The 14,413-nt window shown below is 43.5% G+C and overlaps 1 protein-coding gene across 1 annotated transcript in view; it reads left to right on the forward strand.

Annotated features, from left to right (window-relative positions):
- Positions 1 to 14,413, forward strand: part of LOC307025435 (early estrogen-induced gene 1 protein-like) — a 44,091-nt gene that overhangs the window by 19,254 nt on the left and 10,424 nt on the right. The window contains 2 exon segments of the mRNA XM_079660103.1: positions 4,432 to 4,552; positions 12,476 to 12,505. Coding sequence (XP_079516229.1) covers positions 4,432 to 4,552; positions 12,476 to 12,505 — 151 coding nt within the window.

A 14,413-nucleotide genomic window follows, 5' to 3' on the forward strand; every position in this document is an offset into this window, starting at 1 on the left:
GAGAGCTAAAATATTGGCTGATTTGAAGGCTCTTCCCATTGACTTCAATGTTAAAAAAAGAGTTTAAAAAGCTGCATATTTAAAAAAGTATGAAATATTTAAAAAAAGTTGAAGGATTCCCATCGATTCCTGAACAGGCTGAATAGTTTAATATTTGAATGGTTTCTGTAGCTGAAAATAAGCTGAAGTTATGGAGAGCCAAAGTATTGGCTGAAATAATAATAAGGGGAAGAATAAAGATTTGAAGTACTATAGTGGAATGCTGTAAACAGCGTTCGCACTAATTAATAATGACTCTATATAATCATATAAGAATAAAACACGGAGGACGGAGATCTCTTTTTCTCCCCCTCTTCTGACAGCCCAGCAGCTGATCTCAAAGCACGCTCCCCGCTCCTGTAGGGGGGCGTGGTGAGCTGCAGCTCACAGAATCAGCCCCCTGCAAAAACAGCGCTGGAAAGAGCAAATAGAGCGAAATGAGGCATGGCTAAAATGCAGGATCTGTTTGGTATTTAAAAAAAACAACTATATTTATATAATTTATATAGGTATGGCCCTACAATATATTGTTCAAATATAGCATGATAGGTCCACTTTAAGTTCTTTTTAAGTATTTATTGTCTTGTGTTTCAAACAGCATGAAACACAGTCCTTTGATTATACATTGCTCAGACGTATGTGAAACAAAATGTATTGAAACATCAGGAATCATATGAACATAATGCAGCGTTCCAGTGTTTCCCATAGGATAAGAAAATGCTTAAAAAAAAGACTTTAACGCTTCAATGTGTGGCCCTTTAAAGCAAAATTAAGAGGTTATACCTATCAAGACACTTTCTTACACACACATACACACACATGCAAACACTCACACATAGACTCACTGTAAATAAACTCATGTTAACCCACGGTCTGAAAATAATTACGAACCAATCTGTCTTTGCTGCATATCATATATCTGGGCCTATACAGACCACGTAGATAATGGTACATTTTTAATACATTTGTACACAGTCTATATAATGAATGTGAAACATTGTAGGGATAATGATGTACAGGTTCAGTAGTTTCTCTGGACTCAAAACATTTGATTGGGTTACACCTACAGTATCAAGGATACCCTTCTGTTTGCATCGGCTAATGAGCCCTTAGCACAGCTCAGTAGAACTACATTAGTGATAAGAAGCACAGCACACAAATGCATGCTGACACTTTCCTGGTGCACTGGGTCAAGATAACACCTTTTTATTTCAGTTTGAAGGTTAAAACAATTTGCAGACATAGGGTTTTAAGGTGACATTATAAAAACAGAAGCTATTTTGCAGGCTCTGCTCCACCCAGCTGTTGTCTGTATTCACCAGCCACTGAAGGATAAGCATTGGTGCCTCGTTTTAACTTGTGGGAACCCTACCTGTTGGCATCATAAGTGTTCATAAAATAAATATAATACCTAGATTGTTGCAACCCCAACAGATGTTTCCAAACTAATTTCCCGGCAGATTATTTTTAGATTAATATTAAATGTTCACACATATTGCTGTCGAAACGTTTAAGAATGAATAGGATAAGAACAAGGGGGACAGGAAGGGCCTAACATGCAGCTATACTACTGTATATATATTGTGGGCACAATATGAATTATTTAATATTAGACTGAGGGAATTCAGATACATTGATTGATTTGTAGTCTAGAGAGGAATGACCCTTTGTAAATAATAAGGTACAACAGGAGGGAATAATAACTAAAGAGTAATGTCTGTTTCTGATTTTTTCTTCTGGCATATGATGAAATCCAGATCAAGATTAGATAACATTTTTGTGTTTGTTAAATTGTGATTATTGCTGTTTTTGTGTTTGTTCAGGTAGTTAAAACAACATGGTTTGGTGCATAATTGTGTACTTCATATGGCTGTGCACTTATATAAATACATGCTGCCCATCCTGATAATACTGGTCAGCTGTAACCATGCTGGTAGGCAGATTTCCACGCTGTTTGACATCACATCCCAAGAACACGCCTGTGGGACTGAGTCATCAGCAAACAGCAGCTGAGTCGTGTGTGTTGTGTAACTGCAGAGCTGATCATGGAACTGGACGATTCCCATGTGGACCTTCTGACATGTGCGGGACAGATACTGTAACATCAGAGTTCACAAGTTAGGACAAGCCGAGCACGCCGAGTGTGTTTGTGTGTGTTGAGACAAAAGTGTAGATAGCTTAGTAAACACAGGTTTAGTTTGAGTTCTTGTTTAATTAGTTTAGTGAGAAAAGTCTGTTTTCAGACTAAGGAAGGGACACACTGGATCAATCCCATCAGGCTTCAATCCCCACCCCAAATTCCACAAATGTAGGGATGAAGGTTCTCTGTCTTAGCTCTACAGCTATACTAGTCTTAGCTGCTACTTTGTGGTCTCTTTCTCTATTTGTATTCCCCTGCTTTGGTCACCACTTGGCCAAGATTTTAAAATGATCACATGTACACTGCAGAAATAATTTTATTGCTGAGTGTTAGACACAGAGACTGCATCTGTTTACAAATCATTGGAAAACCCCTCAACACTCCTAGGTGACATCATCTGGACTATCAACACAATGTGTAGTAGCTATATCATTTGTAAATGTTCAATTAAATTAAAATACAATACATCTCTTACCCATGAAACAATGCTCTTTAAACATCTCTCTATAGTGAGGAAGTAACTAAACTGGAAACAACAAGCTACAAAAGAACTGAACACAGAGGGACTTTAAATATGTGAAGCAACTTTCAAACGACCAAAGGGGGCCATGCCCTGCTTGCTGTTTGAAATACATCTATTTGCATAATCACTGTCATCATTATGGCCTGTAAATAAACACATTTTAAAGTTTTTAAAGAGTGCCTCTCGCTACGAGGAGCCTGCTGAGGGTTTAGTCCAATCACATTGCAGCTCAATGCATTACATGACTACTTTTGGGAGTTGTAGATGACTAATAAAATGCAACAGTGGTGGATTCCCTTGTCAGAAGCGAAGTCAAGCTATCTGTGGCAGAGGCGCGGGAAGGTATTTTGAGTGGGGGTGCTGAGGTGCTGGACTCCAGTGAACACTATTACGGCCACTATAGAGCACGCACAAAAAAACTCCCCACACGCAAACACACAGTAAACCCGCGACTGTTACAATGAAGGCTCGGTAATCAGCTCACGGCATATAGGCAGGGGTAAAGTGCTATTTTTTACGAGCGGGGAGCGGACCTCACCTCCTCTAGGGGGGTCCGGGGGGATGGTCCCCCGGGAAGATTTTTTTTAAATATTGAAGTTAAAAGCATCAATCTGGTGCACTTTGAGAGCAACATTAAGAGATCTATGGATACATCTCTCAACACCCAGATGAAACACAACTGTAAGCAGATGTTCTTTTTCTTTATGGATATTTTACAAATCACTCCCCTTTCAAACTGTATTCTTGTTTTACTGCCATATAGTATTTCATAACTGTTTTTCCTTTATTCTCTTATTTTTTTTATAACTATAATGATCATATGAAGGTGTGCCGCGGAAATAATCTTTTGAATACATTTTGACCAAACTGTTTGAGACCCACTGAGATAACTTAGACTAAAGTTAACTATCTAAACACTCAGAGAGTCCTTTAGCTCACCTGAGCTTCTCAGTCTGAGAGGAGAGCTCTCCTCCAGCTTGTTGTGGAACAAACAGCTCCGTATGTCCGTTAGTGCAGCTAGCTAACCAGATGCTAACAACACTGTCCCTGCTGCTGGCACCGGTCCCTCTCTCTCTCCCCCTCTCTCACACACAATAAATGCGCTATTTCCGCACACACACAGAGCCGCGAGCTTGAATGACACAAGCACACTTTTATTTCCATGCAACTCTCTAATTGGTCTGGTGTCTTGCCTCTGTTGCATTCACTGAACACGGGAAATTACAGGCCTGCCGTCCTTTCTAGTATCTTGATGAGGTTCACGTAAAGCACGGTTAATGTGTTATATTTATTGAGGTAGAATTGTCCGGGGCTACAGAAAAAACATTCGGGGCAGGCCAAAATATTATTTTACCAATAATGTGGAATTTATTGGCTACATATTACACAGATTATGCACAGCGGGAGCAGCAATAACCGTCAAATAATAATTCAGACAGGGGAGCTCCGCACCCCCTGCCTGCCGCTAGGGGGTGCTGCAGCGCCCTCAGCACCCCCCTTCCCGCGCCCATGATCTGTGGTCACCCATATACACGTGGACTTACTCGAAATTGGTTTGTTTTTCAAATATGTGAGCATAGCTGATATGCGTGTGTGTGTGTGTGTGTGTGTGTGTGTGTGTGTGTGTGTGTGTGTGTGTGTGTGTGTGTGTGTGTGTGTGTGTGTGTGTGTGTGTGTGTGTGTGTGTGTGTGTGTGTGTGTGTGTGTGTGTGTGTGCGTGTGTATATAGAGAGGAGGTGCAGCAGAACTGCGTTCGATGGAAGAAGAAGATCTCTTTCGTGTGTAAGATGGGTGCTAATCCAATCACTGGAGTGTTGGACCCCTGCATCTGCCGGGTCTCTGTACGTAAGGTAATTCCCAGCAGCCACCTGTGCATGTATAGTACGGCCCCCAGTAATTACAACTGCCTGATACTACCCCAGCTAGAAATGTTTGCTTCTAAAAATATTCTGAGAATGTTACAGTCATTGTTCTAGGAAGGTTTTCAGCGGGAAGTTTTTGTTTGGTTCCCAGAACGTTCTTCTGAAAGGTAGGATAACGTTCTCTAAAAACATTCTTAAAATGTTTGGTGATAACATTGTTAGAACATTATGCCCTCCTATTCTTAAAACATTTTTAGCGGGAAGTTTTTGTTTGGTTCCCAGAATGTTCTTCTGAAAGGTAGGATAACGCTCTCTAAAAAAATTCTTAAAATGTTTGGTGATAACCTTCTTAAAATGTTTTTGAAAACATTGTTAGAACATTATGCCCTACTGTTCTTAAAACGTTTTTGCCAGAAGCTTTTATTTTGGTTCCCAGAACGTTCTTCTGAAAGGTAGGATAGCGTTCTCTAAAAACATTCTTAAAATGTTTTTGATAACATTGTTAGAACATTATGCCCTACTGTTCTTAAAACATTTTCAACTGCAAGTTAGATTTTTTATGTTGCCAGAATGTTATTATTTTAGAGAAGGATAACATGGTTTATGTTAAAGAAATTATGCAAATGTAATTTGGTAACAATTTACTAAAATACGTTTACATTATTAGAACATAAATACATAATATTCCTGTAATTGTTCGACTCAAAATTCCTGGGTAAGTGGACTGACCACTGTAGTCATTAGGATGATTATGATAGTTTACTTAACTATTGGAATTTGACTATTAACACATGTAAAAGGATGACACGGAATCAGCTGGTGAAAGTAACATTTGTTTATTAGAAAAGGGGAGCTGGGAGTGGAGGTTGGTTATGGCGGCAGTGGGAAACAGTTGTTCCAGGGTGGGTAGAGAGGCCAGGCTGGTCTTGGACCACTGCCCTGCATTACACATCTTTAATGCAATGCACATTGTTTTTACATTTTTACTTATTTTGGACTTCTGCCTTCGTTGCTGGCTGTAGCCGGCTGCCCTCACGTAGCCATCAAAGTGCCGGGTGGCTATTGCTATCTGCTACATCGCCTACTGTCTGTCTCCGTCCCACGCAACAACCGTGGACTCTCTCTGCCTCCTGCCTTCATCTCTGGGGTGCATCTGTCCCGTCCCGCTGCTCACATCCTCCTTCCATGTCGTGGATCTTCCTCGTCTCCACAACAATCCTCCACCTCTGTGAACCTAGCCCGCTAGCTGCTATCGCTGCCATCACACTGCTCCCAGCCATTCCGCCTGTCATCATGCTGAAATACTCCATCTCACAGCTGCTGTCATTGACCAACTCCTCCACTCCGTCTTCCATCTCAGTCATCAGACATCTTGGACTCCTTCGTCGACCCCGCTACATTCACCGAAGCACCCGCCGCAGTTTTGTTTACCTTCAGCACGGACAATCCATTGCATCCATCTGCTCCACGCAACGCACTGTCGCACACCTGACGCGTCATCAGAACGCAACTCCTACTGCTCCTCTTACACTCTCCCCCGCTCACCTACACTCCCAGCTGCACGGAATATCTGGAGCGGATCCCACTCCCCTCCGCCTCCCAACACATATAACAAGCCATTTCTCCCCACCATCAAGCCCCCCTCCTCTGCTCCACTGCCCCCCCTCTCATGCCCACCCCTGTGCTGCTAACCTAGACAACCTCATACCTCTCCAGCCTGCCACCACCCCTCCAACCCCCCACTTTACCAAATTTTGCCCTCCTAAATATACGGTCACTCAACAATAAAGCCCACATCCTTCACAAACTCATCCTGGACAAATCCATCGACTTCCTTCTGCTCACTGAAACCTGGCAACAACCCAATGACTTTTTCTCGCTCAATCAAACATCCCCCCCTGGTTTTAATAACATCACTAAACCCCGCCCCTCACGCCGTGGTGGTGGGCTGGCTGTCATCTACAACCAGAACATCCGGACTACAGAACTCACCCTCCCCTCAGTACCATCCTTCGAATTTCTCGCCTTCAAAACCCCTCCCTCACTGACAGTTATCCTCATTTACCGGCCCCCTAAACCACACCCCTCCTTCCTCTCTGATCTCACTGAACTCCTAACCATTGCTTCATCCCTCTCCCCACGTCTGTTACTCCTCGGCGACCTTAACATCCACATGGACTCCACCACCTGCAAACACGCTTCTGAATTTTCCTCCCTTCTGGACAATTTCTCCTTTACACAACATGTCACCTTCCCCACCCACGATAAAGGACAAATCTTTGACCTTGTCTGCTCCACCAACCTCACAGTACTCGACCTCCACCCCCTGCCCCTTTCCCCTCTCTGACCACAAACTCATACAGTTTACCACCGCCTCCCCCGTCCGCCACCCCCCCCCCCCCCATCCAGGAACATCACTTTCCGTAATTTACGCTCTGTTGATCCCCAGCACCTCTCCGACCTGCTATCCTCTACTCTCCCCCTGGACTCGAACCTCAGCTCACCCGATGATCCACTCAACCACCTTAATTCGACCCTACTCGCCTCCCTCAATAGCTTGGCCCCCCTCAAAAGGAAAAATGTCACTTTTAAAACCTCCTCACCCTGGTTCACCCCTGCACTCCGTAAACTGAAGCAAACCGGCCGCCAGCTCGAACGCCTAACCATGAAATCATCCCTCACAGTTCACCATGAATCCTACAAACTCCATCTCACTACCTACAGAGACGCTCTCACTGCCGCAAAATCTGCTTACCTCTCCACCATCTTCATCGACCCCTCCCGTAACCCCAGGACCCTCTTCTCCACCGTCAACAAGCTCCTCAAACCCCGTGCTGACACCCTCTCTTCCTCCACTTCCACTCTATGCAGTTCATTCCTCCAGTTTTTCTCTGACAAAATCACTGCCATTAATCACTCCCTATCCGCTGCATCTGACACACAAACATCTCCCCCAACATCCACCGCCACAATTCCTCCCTCCATCTCCCTTGACCTCCCGAGCCCTCCTCCCCACGGCATTCTCTCCCAGTTCACTCTGGTTACCCCCCCTGAAATACTCAAACTGATCAGCTCCTCCAAACCCACAACCTGCTCGCTTGACCCTCTACCCACCCCTCTTCTGAAGTCCTGCCTCCCCGTCCTCTGCCCCTACCTTGTCAACCTTTTCAACTCCTCCCTGTCCCAAGGAACCGTTCCCTCTGCCTTCAAAACTGCTGCTGTCACTCCCATCCTCAAGAAACCCGGTCTGGATCCCTCCTCCTTCAGTAATTACCGCCCCATCTCCAACCTCCCCTTTCTCTCAAAAACAATAGAACGCATCATCTCCAAACAACTCCACCGCCATCTCCAAACAAATGACCTTTTTGAACCCCTTCAGTCTTGTTTTCGTCCTCACCACAGCACAGAAACGGCACTCATCAAAGTCCTCAATTCCCTCCTCACCTCTGCTGACACCGGTTCCCTCAATATCCTCATCCTCCTTGACCTGAGTGCAGCCTTCTATACCGTGAGCCACACTATCCTGCTTCCCCGACTCCGGGATATCGGTATCGAAGGTACCGCACTCAGGTGGCTCCAGTCCTACCTCTCCGACAGATCCCACTTCATCTCCCTCAACAATCACTCCTCTACCACAGCTTCAGTCACCCAAGGTGTTCCCCAAGGTTCAGTACTCGGCCCCCTCCTCTTCATCATCTACATCCTCCCCCTTGGTCAGATTCTCCGCCATCACTACCTGGACTTTCACTGCTATGCTGACGACACACAGATCTACCTCAGCACCAAATCCCCCCACAACCCCCCTCTCACACACATCGAATCCTGTCTGACTGCAATAAAATCCTGGATGCAACACAACTTCCTCAAACTCAACAGCAATAAAACTGAACTCCTCCTCATCGGCTCCAAATCCACCCTCAAAAACCCCAACCTGACACTCACCATCGATGGCACCCCTGTTTTCCCCTCCACCCAGGCACGCAACCTTGGCGTGATATTCGACCCCACCCTCTCCCTCGACCCCCACATCCGCCAAGTTGTAAAAACCTCATTTTTCCACCTCCGCAATATCGCCAAACTCCGTCCCTCTCTCACCCGCCCCGCAGCTGAGCGACTCATTCACGCCTTCATCTCCTCCCGCCTTGACTATTGCAACTCACTCCTCTTCGGCATCAGCACAACAGCCCTCAACAGACTCCAGCGTGTCCAGAACGCAGCCGCCAGACTCCTCACCCACACCAAATCATGGCATCACATCACCCGGGTCCTCAAAGAACTCCACTGGCTCCCCGTCTCACACCGCATTCACTACAAACTCCTGGTCCTCACCTATAAAGCCCTCCACCATCTGGCCCACCCCTACCTCACGTACCTCCTCATCCTCTACCAACCACCCCGGTCCCTCAGATCCACATCAGTCGGTTTGCTTTCAATCCCCAAGGCCAAACTCCGGAGCTTCGGGGACAGAGCCTTCTCTGTGGCAGCCCCGAAGCTCTGGAACTCCCTCCCCCAAGACCTCCGTGAATCTGATTCCCTCACCCTGTTCCAGTCCCTTCTCAAAACCCATCTCTTCAACTCTGCTTATCCTTAAACCCGCCCCTCCCCCCTCTGAACCGACATCCTCCTGACTGCTTTTCTGTTTTTGTTTTGTTTTTGTTTTTGTTTGTGTTTTTGTTCTTGTTTTGTTTGTCGACCTTACTCGTAATGTAAAGCGTCTTTGGGTCTAGAAAAGCGCTATATAAATCCCATTTATTATTATTATTATTATTGGGAGTGTGAAAGACCTTGGATTCCTTCTGGGAGAGACACAAAAATCAGTGTGAGGCAAAAGCAGGCAAAGTTGTCAAAGAATATGCTGGTAAAAAGCTAGAGCGGCACGCAACAAACCGTTCACGGCAACAATCCGTTCAAGGCAACAATCCGGCAGGGAATGAGTGCAGGCTGCAGGCTTTCATAGTGTGGCTGACGAGCAGGTTGCAGGTGTGGTTGATTGGAGATTGCTCCCTATGGGCTCAGAACAGTCTCATAATACACACATGCACACAGAAGGATTCACACTTGTCTTTCATGATCCGCAAAAGGATTCACACTTGTATTTCATGATCCGCAAAAGGATTCACACTTGTATTTCCGGATCCACACTTGTGTTTTTCAATGCACACACAAATGTGTTCCGTTTCATATACATGTATATAAAATCCAAATACAGAAAAAAGTTTTAAATGTGTATTTTTTGATCCACACATATTTGTTTTCCGTTTAAAACCTCTGAACCTGCAAACACAAACCGCTTTCTGTGCATGGATCGTGCATTTGTGTGTGGGTTTTTTGAGACTCCCCTGACGGTCAGCCGATTCGTACTTGTAATTTTTTCTATCTATAGCCAATCAGATGTCGCCTCAATTCTAAGCCAATCACATGAGCGCGCCCCCACAAGGGTAGATTTCTTGCGTTCATGACGTAGCGCTTCATGTACGCATTTTGCGCAGTCCGGAGCTGACAGGTCCATGGAGCCTGCCGTTCATTATCGGTCGATATTCACTCTAAATAGTTTGATCGGTGCTCTCTATAAAGGCCGATCAGGAGAGCTGGATCTGATCGATATGGACATAAACGCGAGTGAAGTGTAACCGGACGCGAGAGAGAGATCAAATCAGATGCTGAGTCTGACGGAGACACGCAGCTCTGCATGATCACCTGAAGCTCCGCCCTCTGTTTAGTGAGCTGACCGGACTGCGCAAAATGCGTATATAAAGTGTCATGAACGCAATAAATCATACCCTCGTGGGGGCGCGCTCATGTGATTGGCTTAGACTGGAGGAGACATCTGATTGGCTATAGATGAGAGAAATTACAAGTACGAATCCGGTGAGCGTCAGGGGAGTCTCAAAAAGCCCACACAGGAATGCAAAGCAATCCATGTACAGAAAGCGGTTTGTGTTTGCAGGTTCAGGGGATTTAAACGGGAAACAAATATGTGTGGATCAAAAATGTATATGTAAAACTTTTTTTCTGTGTTTGGATTTTATTTACATGTATATGAAACGGAACACATTTGTGTGTGCATTGAAAAACACAAGTGTGGATCCGGAAATACAAATGTGAATCCTTTTGCGGATCATGAAATACAAGTGTGAATCCTTCTGTGTGCATGTGTGTATTATGAGACTGTTCTGAGCCCATGGCTCCCAGCCGTGTAGAGCGGACCAGCAGGCAGAGAGAGAGACACACAGTAGAAATAAACACATACAAACACTAACAGGGGTTTCAGGGACGGGCAATGATAGTCGGTATGTTCTTCTTTATGTCTGTCTTTGGTTTTCTAAGTGTTATTCGATCCATAGCACAATAGAGATATGTGCATAAACAACAAAAACACTTGGGGTATAATGTTCGAACAATGTTATCACCAAACATTTTAAGAATGTTTTTAGAGAACGTTATCCTACCTTTCAGAAGAACATTCTAGGAACCAAAATAAAACTTCTCGATGAAACCATTCCTAGAACAATGAATGGTAACATTCTCAAAATGTTTTTAGAACCAACAATGTCTAGCTGGGAACTCAGACATGCCTACGCAAACATGCAATATCATGAATTACCATGAATTACGTGCTTGTTTTTTTCTAAAAAGGAAAATGTGGTGACATCAGATTTATTTTAAACATCCTTTTCAAACAAATGCAACAACTTTGTTTTTTAAAGCGCACTACAAATACATCTGACGTTGACCATGACCCTGTTAATATTTCGCATCACAGGAACATTTTATAAAAAAATAATAACCTCCTGAAGACATTATCCAAATGTTGCTTTCAAAATGTTCTTCTTTGGTTATCATGTAACATTGAGGGAATGTTCTATAAAAGAACATCTTTAATGTGTTACCCCAACAACGTCCAAAACACATCCTTAGAATGTTGGAGGCAAAACGTTCCACCTTTGTTGAATTATCACATTAGGAACATTTTATAAAACACTTTGTCATCTCAGGCCTCAATAACATCCTGAAAACATTTTCAGAATGTTGCTTGGAGAATGTTCTTTATTTGTTATCATGTAACATTGAGGGAACGTTTTATAAAGAACATCTTTAATGTGTTACCCCAAGAGCGTCCAAAACACGTCCTTAGAATGTTGCAGGCAAAACGTTCCACCTTTGTTAACATATCACATGAAAGGAACATTTTATAAAAAAACGTTCTGTCATCTCAGGCCTCAATAACATCCTCAAAACATCCTCTGAATGTTGCAGTTAACACGTTATGTCTTAGTTAATCTTAAACCTTATAGGAACATTATTTGAAATAATAAACATCCTAAAAAGGTTCTTTCAACATCAGATTAAAATGTTTCTTTAAAACCTTGTTAGAACCAATAGGTAACGTTAGCCAAAGTTGTGAGAACGTTCCCCGCTAGCTGGGACCTCACATAATGTTGGGAAATTTGCACAATTAGCATAATTTGCTTTAATTAGCACTCATGACAATTTTGGAGTGGTTTCTGAGGTTATTGAGGATGCTGAATCCATTTCTGAAATAATAGAGAATTAAAAAATGTCAGGATGAAAAAGGCCGTTTTAACCAGATTTCACTAATATGAGCAGTGTTGTGACCATTGGATATAGAGAGCACAAGATGCAAATGATTTCATCTACTGTGGACAATTATCTTTCAAATGATTAAGCAATTTGTCCACAATCCAAATGATCAAGAGGCCCCTTAAACTTCATTAAAATCTGCCCACAGAGTACAACTATGAACATTTTCCGGTTAAAACGGCCATTTGGAATCCTGAAAATGTCATAAATGCATTCAGTTAGGGTCCATGTGATGTGCTGTAATGTGTTTATGAGAAAGACTGTGGAGATGGTGATTGACACTGACTGCTTTGTTTTTTCTCTCTCCAGGAGCTCAAAGGTGGAAAGGCCTTTTCAAAGGTAAGGTTAGTTTATGATGAGATTACAACCACTGTAATACACAAGACAACAAAACTCCTCTTCAGTACAGCTCAGCACAGTTTATCTAACCCGTTAGACCTGAACTATGGCCTTATAAAGTTGAGAGAGGCATGTGTTCTCTGTATAAAACTTTACAGAGTCAGTGATGGTCAGTAAATGTGGTGTTAAACACCAAGCATGTCAACATCACAGGGCTTTGTTACGTGTGTGTGTGTGTGTGTGTGTGTGTGTGTGTGTGTGTGTGTGTGTGTGTGTGTGTGTGTGTGTGTGTGTGTGTGTGTGTGTGTGTGTGTGTGTGTGTGTGTGTGTGTGTGTGTGTGTGTGTGTGTGTGTGTGTGTGTGTGTGTGTGTCCTGTCTTTTAAAGTATCAGCTGTTTGAGCGCTATAGTGTTGTGTCACACCGTGATTATAGGTTAATTACTGGCGTCACTCCATGCTGAGTAATGTGTGTGCGATGTGTTTGTCTGTTTGTCCCAGGACTCTTTCCTCTGTCTGCACCGCCTTCTCTTCACTTATAATGAGAAGCCAATGAGTTAAAGTAATGAAAGATAAAATGATTTCTGAAGTGTGTAATAGGTACAAATAGGTACAAAATCCTTCACAACCTGGTAAATAAAAAAACATTGTCCATTCAGATCATAGTTAATCTTTGCTGAAATGCCCTCTTTAAATGACACATTTCTTGAGAATCTAAAACAATTAGGCTCTAAGGAGCAGGGACGTGCACAGACATTTTGGGGGGCGGGAGCTCAAGTGAGAAAAAGGGCACTTCCCATAATCATTTATATAAAAAAAATGTAAAACAAAAAGTTAAATATAGTTAACACAGAGACAATGGTCTTCTATATTCACTATGCACAAGAGCAGACAACAAACTAGTCAAATTAATAGTTATTAAATTAGCAGCCAACAATCACAATTATGAAGTTATCTATAGATTTAAAGCTAATCTGCATTTAAACACAACATTTGAGGGGAAAATACTGACTTGACGTAAGTAACTATCTGGGGAAGTTGTGAGGTTTTTTTGTTTTGTTTTTTGTTTTATCCTTTTCACCTGCAATGCCTTGGTAACTGCATGCAAATTAGCACATTTTAATCACGATAAGATAAGAGATAAAATAGTACTTTATTACTAGTGTACTAGTTAACGCCTGATTTGCATATCAATGTGGCGATTGCGATGAAGTTATTAGATACACATTGGACTGTATTCACCTGTAGTGTCTCCCCTGAAGTACAGTAGGCTACATTAGCCTGGATGCCCATGATAAATTGCCTTAGCTATACCTTCAGCTAACTTATCCATTAGCTAGTAGCCTACCTTAGTTAACTATATTTGTTTTTGTCTTTTAGCTAATTAGCTGTAAACTCGAGGCACTGGCAGCTTAGTCATTTGTTCATCACCACTCACCTTCAAAATAAGCCAAGAAAAGCCGGCATATCAAGTGACTGTAAGGTGGGAGGTGCCGCTACTTGTCGGTCAAGTGACTGTAAGGTGGGAGGTGCTGCTACCTGTCTGTCTGAAGTGACTGTAAGGTGGGAGGTGCTGCTACCTGTCTGTCAAGTGACTGTAAGGTGGGAGGTGCTGCTACCTGTCTGTCTGAAGTGACTGTAAGGTGGGAGGTGCTGCTACCTGTCTGTCAAGTGACTGTAAGGTGGGAGGTGCTGCTACCTGTCTGTCAAGTGACTGTAAGGTGGGAGGTGCTGCTACCTGTCTGTCTGAAGTGACTGTAAGGTGGGAGGTGCTGCTACCTGTCTGTCAAGTGACTGTAAGGTGGGAGGTGCTGCTACCTGTCGGTCTGAAGTGACTGTAATGGCGCATTGCCACTGCAGCGGTTAGCCTCGTTTAAGCATCCTTAATCGTCCTCGCCAGGCCAGTTTTTG

The sequence above is a fragment of the Notothenia rossii genome (genome assembly GCF_949606895.1).
Source record: "Notothenia rossii genome assembly, chromosome: 11".
In the NCBI taxonomy this organism is placed as follows: Eukaryota; Metazoa; Chordata; class Actinopteri; order Perciformes; family Nototheniidae; genus Notothenia; species Notothenia rossii.